This window comes from Ptychodera flava, chromosome 16 (assembly GCF_041260155.1).
Source record: "Ptychodera flava strain L36383 chromosome 16, AS_Pfla_20210202, whole genome shotgun sequence".
In the NCBI taxonomy this organism is placed as follows: Eukaryota; Metazoa; Hemichordata; class Enteropneusta; family Ptychoderidae; genus Ptychodera; species Ptychodera flava.
Genome location: NC_091943.1, coordinates 597,899 through 613,040, shown reverse-complemented (window position 1 = coordinate 613,040; position 15,142 = coordinate 597,899). Strand labels below are relative to the sequence as shown.

The window sequence follows — 15,142 nt, the reverse complement described above, 5'->3', positions numbered from 1 at the left end:
AGCCATGTCCATTACAACTGTTGTAACATTGAATCAACTCATCACACCGATACTCCATTCACCTCCATCAGATATTCTGTGACATATCACATGCTAACCACATATCATGATGCAATATCTGAAGTGTTTTCTGTAAACAGCATGAATTCAAGTAATTTTGTTGCTGTTACTTTTAATTTTGCTCCTAAAAAATTCAGCTGTCTTTGTAATGCATTTCTTAGACTGAATCCTTGCATCGATATGGCCAGTTATCCTAAGAAAGTAAACTTCTAATGACAGGAAACTTCAAAATTAACTTGATCATTTTTGTGACTTTATAAGGATAAAATGTTCTGTAAACAGTTTTATATGCGATGAGCATGGCCGATTTTGTATGTGTTGTCATATGAAAGTCAACAAATAACATTTTTCTCATTATTGCTTGTATACTAACCTTGCTGGCAACCTTTTGTAAAAGCCAGTTTTTTTCTTTTTGTCATCTCTTACTGTTCCTATGTTTTGCTCACCCTTCTAGGACATGTGATTCAGTGCATGCAATCAATGCCCTTTGTCTCAAAACCTTTCTAACCAAGGTCTGTCCATTCTGTGCCCTGTGGATGTTGACTAACTACCTGTTTCTGCAATCATTAACTGGACTTACTGCCACCGATGCCTCCGCTATCTACTCAACCTGCTCAGCTTATATTTATATATTATCTGTATTTGTATTTCAAGAGTCTGTATTAACTGCACGGGTAGGTATATCTGATTCTGTACTAACTTAATGTCTTCTGTCAACATATGTGTCACATAAATATTGATAAAAAATAGTGTTTGATATGACACTCATGTTTATGCAATTGGATATAAATCATGATAAGGAATATAAACTATTAAAGGGAAAATAACTCAAAGTTTTGATAATATTTACATTATTTTTATTCTATTCTTACCACTACAGAATGTTAATGTTAGCCTTGCCAACACAGTAAATTTATATTTTAGGGAAAATTCTCCTATTTTGTCAAAAATTCATGTGAAATTGCTTGTTCGATTGCTTTGAAACTTGTCATGCATGTTCCTAGGGGTAATCCTAGTTGAGCTTCTTCAAATTGTGGTGAAATTTGCATTTTTGGGTAATTTTTTCTTCTTTTTTAGCTCCGCTGTCAGCGACGCGGAGCTTATCAAATAGGTTGATTTTCCGTCGTCGTCGTCGCCCGTCAACAAATGCCTTCTCCTTTGAAACCACAAGTCCAATTGCTTTGAAATTTTATATGCAGTTCACTTGGGGTGACCTTACTTAAGTTTGTTCAAATCGTGGTGAAATTTGCATATTTGTATTTTTGGGGCATTTTTTGGTGTTTTTGGTAAAAAAAATCATCTTCTCTGAAACTGCTCGTCCGATTGCTTTGAAATTTGATATGCAGTTTACTCAGGGTGACTTCAGTCAGATTTGTTCAAATCGTGGTGAAATTTGCATATTTGTATTTTTAAGGCAATTTTTGTCATTTTTGGTCAAAAGATGTATTTCTCATCTTCTTCAAAACTACCAGTCAGATAGCTTTAATATTTGGTACATATGTGCCTACGGATGATCTATTTCAGATATGTTCAAATTGTGCAGAAATATGCAAATTTGCATTTTTAAGGCAGTTTTTGCCATTTTTGGTCAAAAAATGTATTTTTCAAAAAGTACTGGTCTGATAGTTTTGAAATTTGGTATACAGGTTTTTATAGATGAGTTAAGTAATATATATTGAACTTCTGATGAAATATGTAATTTTGTACTTTTGGGGCAATTTTTGCCATTTTTGGTCAAAAGATATGTATTTCCAAAACTACTCATCTGATAGCTTTGAAATTTGGTATACAGGTTTCTTTAGATGAACTAAATGATATTTATTGAAATTATGATGAAATCTTTCAATTTTGTATTTTTGGGGCAATTTTTTCCATTTTTGTTCAAAAAATGTGTATTTCCAAAACTGCTCGTCTGATAGCTTTGCAATTTGGTATACAGGTCCCTACAGATCACCTAAATAATATTTATTAAAATTAAGATGAGATCTGCAATTTTGCAATTTGGGGGCAATTTTTACCATTTTTGGTCAAAAAATGTGTTTCTCAAAAAGTACTGGTCTGATAGCTTTGAAATTTGGTATATAGGTTTCTACAGATGAGCTAAGTAATATATATTGAATTTCAGATGAAATCTGTAATTTTGTATTTTTGGGGCAATTTTTGCCATTTTTGGTCAAAAAATGTGTATTTCCATAACTACTCATCTGATAGCTTTGAAATTTGGTATACAGGTTTCTTTAGATGAACTAAATGATATTTATTGAAATTATGATGAAATCTGCAATTTTTATTTGGGGTGGCAACTGTTGCCATTTTTGTTCAGAAAATTTTATTCTTAAAAAAACTACTCATCAGATAGCTTTGGTTGACATGTTCTTAGGGATGATCCGATGTAATATATTCAAAGTATGATGAAATCTTCAATTGTGCATTTTTGCAGCTATTTTAGTCACTTTTTTCTGGCCACTGCATTGAGCTATCAAAGATTTCCACCTTTTTCATCAACATGTGTCAAAATAGTTATTCTCTACATAAACACAGCGGAGCTATATCGGCCGCTAGGTCGCTTGTTTTCTTTGGTAAAAAAATCTTATCTGAAATTCCTGGTCCGATTGCTTTGACATTTGACATGATATTGAATCATATTGTAAAAAGTCCAGAGTGCGTGTATTATATATATGTACATTGATGGTATTTATGTTTGTGTCTCAAGTAGCGTCTTCCATACTTAGTTAATAATTCACATTATTACATATTTACCACAGTTTACTTGCATAAGAGCACGCGCACGTTTACCAACAGTATTTGTACTGCAGTGAAATACCAAAAACCTTATGCCATACCTTTATGTTAATGAGCACTCATAACCCAGACTAATTTTGCTTGAATGTCAACAAATAGTATCTTAATGGTCATCTGCAAGCTGTTCTACTTCGCAAGAAAATCATCAATCTCCAGAGAGAAAGAGAGAGAGAGAGAGAGAGAGAGAGAGAGAGAGAGAGAGAGAGAGAGAGAGAATCATATTCTGAAAGTTTTGATATAATACACTGCAGTGTATTCTGATGTCACTGCACTTGCTAGACACTCATGTGTGGATGGCCGCAGATTACATGGCAGGCCCTCATTTAAGTACCCTGAATACATCGTGCTTGCACTGCCTTGCCATGGGGTTCTGTCATAAAATTTGATACCCTGGCAAATTTCTCACTGTTCCATGATTTTGAGTTAGATGGCATGATGTAAGTACATTACAATCTTCTTTTCCACAGGTAATCGCTGTTTTCCTGTCCTTATTTGGTTTTGCTATACTCTGGCATTTAGACACTGTTTTCCATCCTGGATTCATGGGTGTAATCTTGTGCCTTGGCTCAACAGTCACAGCATCAGTCTACAAGGTAGCCTACATTTTATGTGTCTATCTTCTTGCACAAAATGCAATGATCTAATTAAAATAAAATATTGATTTTTATAATAGTCAAAGTTTTCCTGACATGTTATTTATATGGTATTTTGATGCAATTGTTTGTTGTATCACATTGTCAAGTCCTTTGCACAACTTTTGATTTTACTCTAATAGCATAAATCCTCTGTGTGTGTGTGTGTGTGTGTGTGTGTACACACTGTGTGTGTGTATGTGAGTGTATTTGTTGATGCTATACAAATTACTGTGCTTATACTATACCATTCTATTCTCAATGTAGGTGTTCTTTTATCACACCATGGGAAATGCAACTTTTGCCGATATAGCCATGTTCTTTACAATGATTGGCATATGTGATTTGCTACTCATGTGGCCAGTCGTCTTCTGTGCGTCATATACTGGTTATGAGAGCTACATCATCAAGGAAGTCCCATGGACAATCTTATCCCTGGCTGCCCTGTTTGGATTGTGTGAGTACACAGTGATGGCTGATGTTGCATAAATTCTGGCAGAATTCCGGTAATGAATCGCAATCCATGCATTCATCACTCCTGGCATGAATTACAGGGTGTTATGGAATCAGTTAAAACCAACCACCAGTGGGATAAAATTGAAGAGAGGGATTTGGGTTTTGTGAAATCACTTTTGCATGTCCGTGCAGCAAAGGTATGAGAAAAAAGTCCAGCACAGTCTAGTCTCTTTATTAGATAGGGTTCGGTATGGAGACAATTCACCGTTGTTTTTCTTTGTTGAAATACCAATAGCCTTCAAGTTCACCAATGAAATCATGACCAAAATAAAATCATCAAAATATCATATTATGTCTAATCTACCTGTAAAATCATCTCAAAATATCCTTAGTTTTCCAAGCGTTTTCTTTGAATGAGACCCATTAGAGACTGAAAAAGTGTATAATGCTGCCATGAGTGTCGAGAGTGGCGTGTGAATTCAAAAGTTTTAACGTCATTTTAGATATCCCGCCATTTTCAGAAACTACTGGTAAGGCAAAAAAAAAAAATATGTGCCGTTCCGATTACCCGACCTACCTCAATTTGATCCCCCCGACCCTAGACTTTTTAGAGCTTTGTAAACCCGGAAGTAAAAATAATGATATGAAAAAATGTGAAACGCATTAAACTAATTTTAGTTCGATTTTGATACTTTTTGAACTACTTCAATAAAATACTGTTGAAACAATACCAGGCGTAAGTTTCCGTACGCTGATTTTGCATATGAGAGCCTATCAGCCAGTTGAGAGTTACGTTCACAAAAGTTCATGGCCCTAGCTAGCCCGATAAGGTTTCTGTGTCACATCGTCTCTGTACGATCGAGAAAAGGAGACAAACTGAAGGTTTTGTGCTTCATTCGTCCATAACACTCTGAAAATAATTCTGATAGCAAAATTGGCACGAAAAATTGGACTTTACTGTCACAGAAACGTGTTCAGTGCAGACTGCACAAGCATTGAAGCAAGCTGTGGTGTCAATGGGCACGGTTTTTGAATTCAGTGAACAGACACTGACTCATTTTTCGGAGCAAATAAACCCTAAAATTAACTGTCGGTGACAACTAACCTTTCTGTTTGTTATTTTCCCCATTCTAAAATGACTGAAAAAAGCAACTGGAGCAAATCTGACATCGAGAAAAACTCGTCTCCGCATTCAATTCAAAACAAGGGATCTGACCCTCTAAGTTGTTTGTTTTAGCTCTACTGAGTCTGCGCACAAAACTACAAGACCAGCTAGGTCACTAGAAAAATACAGCTCACTGGTTTGCAAAGGGCAATGTTGATCCAAACTTACAGTAGTGAGGGATGATATACGCACAGTAAAAACGTGACAAACAAGCACATTTTTTTTTCAGAAGCTACAAAACATTCTTTTTATAACTACAATAGATTTTTTTCTTGGTTTGTGTAGTGCAGATAGTTCAGTAAAAATGAAAAAATCCCTTGAAGGTACAGTGGGAATGGCTGTTGTTAATTTTGATGTTTGAATGTACATTAAGCCCTATGAAAGCAACTTACAGAATATGTGCAAACAAACATACAGAATATTTAAGCATGAGGGAATATGCGACAATTTTTAGGGATATGTTTATCCAAACTTATGAATATTAATGAGCCGTCCGCTACTCTTGGAAGCCCTATACATTCACAACAGTACTACGTGATACCCAAATTTGTTGACTTTTGAAAAAATCTTATTGAGGATGGTGTTTGGAGCCAGCAGCTTGGATTGTGTAAGCAAGTGATTTATGGCTTGTAGTATGTATATCACAAGTGACATCACTGCAACATTAAAACTTACACATAAGATGTCATTAAGTGTTTCAGTTAAATCCCCCAAACATTTTAAAATCCCCCTCAACAATTCCAGGAGAGGGGGACCAATGAAACACTGTATTGATGACAGTAAATATTGTGTTGTGTCAGTTCTCACAAGTCAGACTTACTGATGGATAAACAGTTCACTTTCCTGTCAAAGAATTGTAATTCAGCCATATCAATTTCCGTGGCAGTCTAATAAACCACACACTTCAATTCTACTGATGAATATTTTATTTTAATAAATTGGTATTCAATTTTAGTGCATTTCATGAGGAAATTGTTCCCTGGTAGTTTGTTTGAACGCGTACAAAATGCACATTGAGAAATAAAAAAAAAATGAAAAAAAAAATTTCCCTACCTACCTACCCCATTTTTGAAAACTATGTAATCGGAACAGCACAATTTTTTTTTTTTGGCCTAATCATATGACAGAGAAAATAAAGATTACAACAACAAAATGTTAGCCTTCGTGTGTTGTGCATTCAAGTAAATGGCATCCAGTGTTTTCTCTGCATGTTCAGTGAAGTGGGCAATTTCTGCCCCATTCATCAGAATTAGGGAGCAAACTTGACATTTGAGGGGGCAGTATTATTTAATGCTTACTAATGACATTAAACAACATATCCTAACAAAACATGAACATAAAATGGCGCTAGTATCCATGGAGACTGAAGCACAACTATGTCCTTTACTGTGTTTTCTTTTCGATGCGTCCACTCCACGTTATGCACGTCACCAAAATTGAATGACAGGCGATATTTTGTCTTTTCCAGGGGAATATTCTGAATAGAAATAACAGCAAATTTACAGATCACTACACTGTGCGCTTGGGTCAACATCATACGGACGCATTTGCGTGCTGTGTTTTGTACGCGATTTTCGCGCAGTCAGTAACTTTTAAAGGGCAGAAAATGGCTCGAAATGCGCAATTTGCGCAATCGCGCAGTCGAGAGAAAACTCTGGGCATCATGCTTGTTTCTGTTATGATCACGATGTATATGTGCAGGAAATACTGTTTTTTCTATTTTCCCATGGGGGCGCCATTTTATGGGTGCAGCACCCGTTTGTTATTTAACCTGTTAAAACGTGTTGGCATGGTCAAAATCAGCGAGCAGTGATACTTCAATACACGTCCTTCAGTAAGTAGATTTAAATGAACCAACTTTGGTTTGAAAATAAAATCATGAAAATAATGCATAAAATTAGCAGCTATTCAATGGGGCTTTAATATTGTTTGACATGTTGAAAGACACTGAATGAATGGGTGACCATGCATATATTCGACCCCGGTTTTAGACACGATACATGAAACCATGGCGAAAATGAATAAATGGTCATGACCATTAATTCATTTTCGCCATGGTTTCATCTAATTTGTCTAAAACCGGGGTCGAATATATGCATGGTCACCCATTCATTCAGTATCTTTCAACATGTCAAACAATATAAGTAGTATAGACATCAAATCAGGTCCAATAATCGTTATCATTCAAGGTAAACTATGAAATTTACCAGGTCCAAGGAACATATAGATGATGACAAAGGCAATGGGGCCATCTTGAACCACGAAATAGTGGTGGTACCAGGTGTCCGGAATGGGTAAGCGTACCCTGCCAGCTAGCCGCACCCGTCAAGATTGACCCAAAGTGACAAATTCATTGTTATTTGGTGAATTCACCAAATTACTTTTGTGAGTCAAAATTTGGTATGCTGTCACTCATCATTTGAGAAACAGACAGGTCATATTTTGATGCAACATCTCCGTATCTACCGTAGAACTTCTTAAATGATTTCACTAATCTACTTTCTGAGAATCCTTGCCTCACTAACTTTTGAGCTAATAGGCTGTGTCTAACTCGAAAGTCTTCATATGAATGGCATGCTCTACTGTATCTGAGGAGTTGTGAAATATACACACCATAAGCTGGAGATGATGGTATATTGCTCGGAAAGTTTATGATTTCAAAATTGAAATCGTGTATTATGTCTAATTTCAAACAATGCATCTAGGTATGATGCCGAGTCCACATTTTCAGTTGTTTCTTTTATTTCTAAATCATCTGGGTAGATGTGGTGTAGATAATTGGATATACCAGGATTGTTTAAACTGATGAGATCATCAATATATCTGTGGGTGTTGTTAAATCGCTTGGCAATCCTTTTACACCCAGATTTCTGAAGTGATTGCATGAACTCTGCTTCATACGAATACAAAAATAAGTCTGCAAGAAGTGGGGCGCAGTTTGTGCCCATGGGAATGCCTATAATTTGCCTGAATGTCATGCCAGCAAATTTGATAAATATGTTGTCAATTAGGAAATATAGCATTTGAATCACCTCAACATCACTGTATTTGAGTTTGGCATCACTGTTGTTGGTGAAATAGCCTAAGTTGCGCTTGATGGCAATGTATTCATACCTACAACTACCATTCTTGTAAAAGAAGGCTTTCTTCACGAGATATGATAGCCTGTCTTTAAGTTTGTTATGTGGGATGGTTGTGTACAACGTTGAAAAATCAAATGTGTGGATTGAATTGTACATGTTTTTGTTACTTTGTAAAATATGTAACAATTCTTTGGAGTTCTTTAATATCCACATTTGATTGACCCCACTAGTTTCATAAATTTTGTCACAATAGTATCTTGCATCAAACAAAATTCATGAAAAATGGCTGACTTTGTCTCTTTAATGAGTCAATAATGGCCCTAAAGGGGCCATTTACTGTGTGCACATCAACAACCAACAAATGTACTTGTCTCATGAAAATTCCTAATGTCCTCTGTGTTTTTACCAACAAAGTTGAAATACAACCATCTTAGCAATATCATTCAAATACACTTATTCTGTGCAAGAATTACTGGAGACGATGCCAGACCTGCCCTCATGCATTTTTGTTTTGTTTTGTTTTGTTTTAGTCCTCACCTTTCTTGTGATATTTGGCAGTGTCTGTACATCTCATGCCAACATCTCTCTAGGAACGTTAGTCGGAATCCCAATAAATATTGGTAAGTCTGAAATATTTCTTAAGTTTTCAACTACCTCAGGGTCCTATTGCAGATGTATATACAAGGTTGAGATGTACTTGGATCGCAGAGTCAGCCATATTACAGTTCAACATTATACTAAGGGGTATGCTTCCATTTGTTTCTTTTTAGCAAGGCCAGGGATCACAACCATAAGCATGATTTGACCCACTGTTCTACAGTGTTCAGTTGATTATTTTTTGATCTTGGGAGGAGATGGCTCTTAAAAATGACCCCAAAAAAATATAGAGCAAAGTTGACAGAAAAACATCTCCAGTCTTCATATCATGCTTCCGCTAAAAATTTCATATAATTTGTAACTGAAAAGTAAAGGTATTGTGGCGGGGGAGTTACATAATTTTATTTCTGCTTCTCTCCCCCTTCCCCCCCCCCTAAATAAACTTTTCAAAGAGTTGAATTCATTGGTAACTATACATTGTATGATCTTGTCTCTCTTTCACAGTTGTAGACATTCTGGCCTATGAGGTGGCCTTCTCTTGGCTGAAGATCCTAGCTTTGCTTTCCATCGGTGCTGGATTCATTCTCATGCTTATTCCAAGATCAGATACAAGTAAAGAAGTTTGTCAGGATTGCACTATCAATGGAAAGCAGCCTAAAGTGTCTGCCACTTGTTTTGGTTGAGAACAACTCCAGTCATTTCTGTGCCAACAAATTTAGACCTTGACCTTGAACATGAATGACCTTGAACATGAATAAGTTCATCTCAATACCTTTTTCTGGATCACTGAAATGTGCAATATATCAGTTGGAAAACTACCCATAGTAGAAACTAACAGAAGACATTACGTGAATAGCTTTAAGGCAACACAGAAGGATTCAAGTATCTATGCAATGGTTGCTAAGGAAACTTTGTCAAATCCCTGAAAATATGAGTTTTGGTCGTTTATTGGTTCGAAGATGCAAAATGATGGCACCAAAACTGAGGAGACACATGGTTGCTGGTCATGGAACAAGTAACGTCATAGATATGCAGATGGACACTGGACAGTATCGGCAACTCCTCAATTGAAACAGTGTCTCTAGGTCCCGTATTGCCAACTGTACTACACAAACCACTGTAAGAATTGTTCTTCAGAGTTGCTACTTTCTACTTTTGCCAAGTGGTAGGTTTTTTACTGAAAATTATGCAAACTCTGACCAAAACATCAATGCAATTTGTCTTCGGTGGTTAAAACAATGATCGTGTTCTTGTTGTAACATTACACAGTAAACATATCTATTGGACTCAATATATTGTTTCTTTATGTCCTGTGATATACAGTCACAGTGACCGCAGCCCCTCCTCAAATGGACCATGCCGTGACTTGGCATTTTGTGTCATGGAATTATTCTGCAAATTTACTGGTTCATAGACATGGAAAAAGTAAAAAATTCCACAAGTGCCTCTCTTGCCTTCTCAAGAAGATTAAAGGAAAGATATTTGATTTCTGTTTAGTGATAACAATTTTTTCAGTAATATTTGTGGCTCCCATATGCCTTGTACAATGCATACTACTTTAAAGATATCAACTCTGTGTTTTCTTACCCAAGCAGCTGTAAGGGTGGGGGGGATCTTTTATGACCAAATCTTTCATGCTTTTTTGTCTGAAAATGGAAATGGCCTAGTTTCTGAAAACAGTAAAAAACCCCAAACTTTGGGCTTTGCGCTCTCTCTCTCTCTCTCTCTCTCTCTCTCTCTCTCTCTCTCTCTCTCTCTCTCTCTCTCTCTCTCTCTCTCTCTCCACATGTCAATAAATGCAACTGTTATTACATATAAATACCTTTTTTTTGAAATATTTTTCCTATCACTAGTCCATTTTTGGGGTTTATTTTAAAGTAGTACTACTGGACTTGATTAGCTTAAAGTCTCAAAAGAAACAAATGTATACAAAGTTAAGACCTAGTTGCAAAAGTCTTCTTAGATTTTACTTTTTTTTCCTGTTTTTTACATGTAAATATAGTCATCATTCTGCCATTACATCAACCATCTCTCTAGTGTCATTGCACCTTGACTTGATAATGAACCATTCAAGTTGCTGAGCAATGTTTACAAGGAGGACTGTATGATATCCTAAAATATAACTTGTGATTTATTATTGGATATTAAAGTTGTTGCCAGCCATGGACCTTTTGATGTCATAGAAATGGAAAGTAGTTGGGTGACTTTGAAAAAATGCTTCAGAACTTCTAAATTTGGTCAAAGACCTTTTAAACCAAAGGAGTATGCCCATATGTAACATGTTGGTCCTCCATGAGCATGGAGTGTCAATTTGGTTAATTACTGTTTTGAAATAGTGTATGCTTACATTGAACTTAAATTCAAATTTAAAACAAATTTCTGCCAAATTTGGACGAAATTGCTGTTTTTGAAAGCAAATGTCCACCTTTTTAAGTTTACCCAAGTAATTGAAAGTTGAACCAGGCTTCTGACAAATATGGTGTCGTCTCCCAAAGCATGGAGAGCATTGTATATTAATACCTGCCCAGGTCTTTCAAGATGGTGCATGACAAACTATCAAAATTGTATGAATGAAAATTGACCAATTTTACAGGTTTTAAAGAAAAGGATTTCTTAAACTTACAAAAGTACAGTATGATTCAAAGTATGATTCAAAGATATGACAACAGTGAAAAGAGTTAAGCATTTTCAGCTAATTTCTAATTTGCATACTAAGAATCATCGATTTAGATGATACATGATTAATATTGCTCGTGATGCCTATCATAGTAAGTGTTAAGAAAGTTACTAACTCCTGCATAATTTCAGAGAAAAGTGTCAATTTAGAGACAATGGCAATGTATACTGGAACACGGGAGCATTTTCAGTTCATACCTGGTTGTCATGTATTCCTGAAGAATATTTTGATTATCATGATTATTATGCTGTGATTTTGATGTCATTCAGAATGATCGATACCACTGCTTAGCAAGTTGGTGTTTTTTTATAAATTTGAATCTGATATGAGATATTGGAATGTAATTTAATAAAGATGTAATATTTAGTTTAAAGAAATGGTTGTCCTGCTATCACTGACTTGAGTATGTATGCATTTGGAATGAAAATGTGTGTGTATCGAATTTGAATTTTGTGTATCGATATACATGGAAAATCTCCAGTCTTTGTATGTACATGTATGAATGCGGCATGTGGAAGGGTCGAGAACGTGGGATGAATCTGCAGCGCCCTCAATATAATTTTTGATGTATTCATTTGTTTGTGTGTTCTCTTTACCCATAACACCATGCGTTTCCTCTCGCGCATGGGCAGATTTGTAAAAACACTCGTTATGACTAAACCTGGATTCTGTAGCCTTGGCCTCGAAAATATTCCAGAGGGAAAGTGAGTGCTAAAATAAAATACAGGTAAGAATATTCTATATGACAAAGCAGCATGAAAAATGCATGCGTCATCTGAAGAAGCCTTACCAAATCGTCCTGGAGAGACCGAAATTCACGAGTTGACAATCAAACTCCCACACTGTACACTCATCACTGTAAATCATGTACATAGGAAGAAAAAATTTAACTTCCGATTGGTTCACCTTAGACTTACAAATTATTCTTTAGGGCCTCAATAGGTGTCCAATACTTTACCATTCGTTTTAGATACGAACTATCTTGACTTCGATTACCTTGACAGCCCCGCCCCCTATTAAAAATACCAATAACCTGACAGTGACAAGTGGGGTTTGTACTGCTATCTGTGTCCTATTCCGCATGAAAATTCGTGTTTGAAATTGACGGGCAAGGAAAAATGGGATTTTCCAATTGCTTCCAGCGTCAAATACACACCTAAATGGACGATACAGTCAGCCGTAGTTCGACAGATTCGTTATCGACGGCTGAGGAGTATGTCCTAGTATCGCCGTCCGAAGGTGCGCACGCTGCGGGCGACGGTAACGGGGCTCTGAAACCAGTGAAGGAAGAGACAGGTCTGAAAATCGCCGGGAATGGCAACATGGAGGAATTGAAACAGAACCTTGAGGAGGTGATGAATGAACAGCCAGAGAGCCAGAGTAATAACACTACACGGGATCAAAAGCCTGAACAGAAAAAGGAGACCGAGGATATATGGGTAAAGCGAACAGACAGCTCGAATATAGCACGGAATAACACAAGCAAAGGAAAAATTATCCAGAATTTACCCACTACGGAAGTACGGAAAAGTGTCGGAGAAAGTACGTTTTACAGAAGTACTCTGGCCCGACCAAGAACAACATCTGATATCACAGACAATCAGAAACAAGAAAGACCAAAAGACCTGAAAACTGGTAAGTCCAAGCTGAATCAGAGAGAGAGAGAGAGAGAGAGAGAGAGAATGTTCATTCATTTGTACAACATAGTACACCAGTTAAACAGCTGAACATTTCAATACTTAACATGGTCATACAGTTTTTCTGTGTCAAATTGCTATCTCCATATGGGTGTCCTTATGGATTGTGTTATGTAATAGACTGTAGTGATGTCAAACTATAGCTATTGTGTTTTGACACACAATCTTTTGTTTTTGGATGAAATTCCAGACAGCCAGAGTCAAATGGTCAACTTAATGTATGGGATGATGGTAACACCTGTTCAATATGAGAGGTCATTTGCAAGGAAATGTTTTCTTATAGGGGTACGGATATGAACTGTACATAGCTTGAAATTTCAAACAACGTAAAATGGTAGATTGGCTTATTGCCATTTCAAAAGATAACTGTACACCTGCCATTTTTATTCAAATAGACACCCAAAAGTGCAAAGTTCAGTGACTTCAGGGACACAATGTGACAGTGGACACATAAATGTTACAGTCAAAATTTGTTCAGCCTACGTCACCGTGGTCAGCTGCAGTGTGCTAAACATCAGAATGCCTACTCTAGAATTCAGTTATTGGAAAGTGCCAGTCTTGTTGAGTGTGTTCATTTATCAGCAAACTCACTAGTGAGTCAGTAACTTTTCCTATCAATTTCCCATCTCACATGTGAAAAAGGATACAACTCGTTGACGACACCATTTTCCTGGTCACCCACAAAATAATGGACATTGGCAGCCTAATTTCATAAAACTTTCTAACATTTTCTGGATTATACAGTAACATGGCATCAAATTATCCCACACACCTCGGTGATGTTTGTGCAAGAATTTCTTTAAGGTAGTATGCACTTCGAAAATTAAAGACTCAAACTTTTGCTCAAACTTTTGTTAATGAAACTTTCAACCATTCTCTTACTAAATCAAGAATAAAAATCGGGGGTCACCATGCAAATTTTGGTACTAGAGAAACAAATAACCTAGGATTTATCGATATTTAAAATTCAAAATTCAAAATCCCTGTGTTAAGTCTGTGGAGGAAAAATAAAATTTTCGATTTTTGAAAAAGTAAGCCGGTAAAAAGTTTTCTTACATGAAGAGCTTTAAAATGAACCCCCATAAGTGGTAAAAATTTGAGAGTCCGAATATCTGTCCCCGAGGCGCGATCTACCTTAAGAAAGGGGAATATCGATGAATGATAATATAATCTTTCATCTGAACATTGTACGCTAATGAAGTGCAGGGATATTGATTCAGTGTCATGATACAGTGATGGAAGAAAAATGGGAAACGGTAGATTATAAAGGTGTAGTGTGTGGACTGATATTTGTCTCTGATTTACCTTGAACTACTCAATTCCAGCAAGTGTCACCAATTACAGTTTCTCATCCAAGTGAATGAATGTGATATTTTCAATTTTGAACAGGTGCTCAGCATTGATCAGTCACGGAATTCATTCACTGTGAGCAAAGTTCATTCACCCCATACCTCCACGAAATAAATGCCTCATTGTCTCTGAGAGTGCAACCCATCCACTTTCCCGATATTTCACAGCTGTCACACTCTAAGTCCATGAAATGCAGTTTCAAAAGCGTTGACAGCATTCATAATCACAGGACATTTACTTCCTGTGTAAATACTTAAATATGAAACTCTTCTGTGTATCGATCGGATCTACTGAACAACACACTGCCTGATCACTTCCGTGCAGCAAATTTGCATCCAAAAATGTACTTTCTTGGTTTTCTGTACATCAAATCACTATGATTGATCTATGTACAAGTAGGAGAGGCAGTTCTTTAAGATAAGTTATGAGTTTCTCATGGATAAATTTTATTTGGAAAATGAAATCTGCATTACTCACTATGTTCAAGGGATCCGGTACCAGAAAATGTTCATAACAGTTGATGATTGGAATTTTTGAAATTATTTTGTAATGAGGGTAGCCTTGAAATAGAATGATGCCATTAGCAGCAGTATTGTCAGTATAAATACTGTGAAAGCAGTTTC

The 15,142-nt window shown here is 36.4% G+C and overlaps 2 protein-coding genes across 2 annotated transcripts in view; both read left to right on the top strand.

Annotated features, from left to right (window-relative positions):
* LOC139152447 (solute carrier family 35 member F3-like) overlaps positions 1 to 11,849 on the top strand; it is a 30,598-nt gene extending 18,749 nt beyond the window's left edge. Inside the window, exons 3-7 of the mRNA XM_070725561.1 lie at positions 515 to 734; positions 3,330 to 3,455; positions 3,762 to 3,951; positions 8,729 to 8,818; positions 9,300 to 11,849. Of these exons, the coding sequence (XP_070581662.1) occupies positions 515 to 734; positions 3,330 to 3,455; positions 3,762 to 3,951; positions 8,729 to 8,818; positions 9,300 to 9,478 (805 nt within the window). The 3' untranslated portion in view covers positions 9,479 to 11,849. The remainder of the gene's footprint in view (positions 1 to 514; positions 735 to 3,329; positions 3,456 to 3,761; positions 3,952 to 8,728; positions 8,819 to 9,299) is intronic.
* Positions 11,850 to 12,063: 214 nt separating this feature from the next.
* Positions 12,064 to 15,142, top strand: part of LOC139152445 (rab GTPase-activating protein 1-like) — a 58,052-nt gene continuing 54,973 nt past the window's right edge. Inside the window, exons 1-2 of the mRNA XM_070725557.1 lie at positions 12,064 to 12,199; positions 12,615 to 13,107. Coding sequence (XP_070581658.1) covers positions 12,633 to 13,107 — 475 coding nt within the window. The 5' untranslated portion in view covers positions 12,064 to 12,199; positions 12,615 to 12,632. The remainder of the gene's footprint in view (positions 12,200 to 12,614; positions 13,108 to 15,142) is intronic.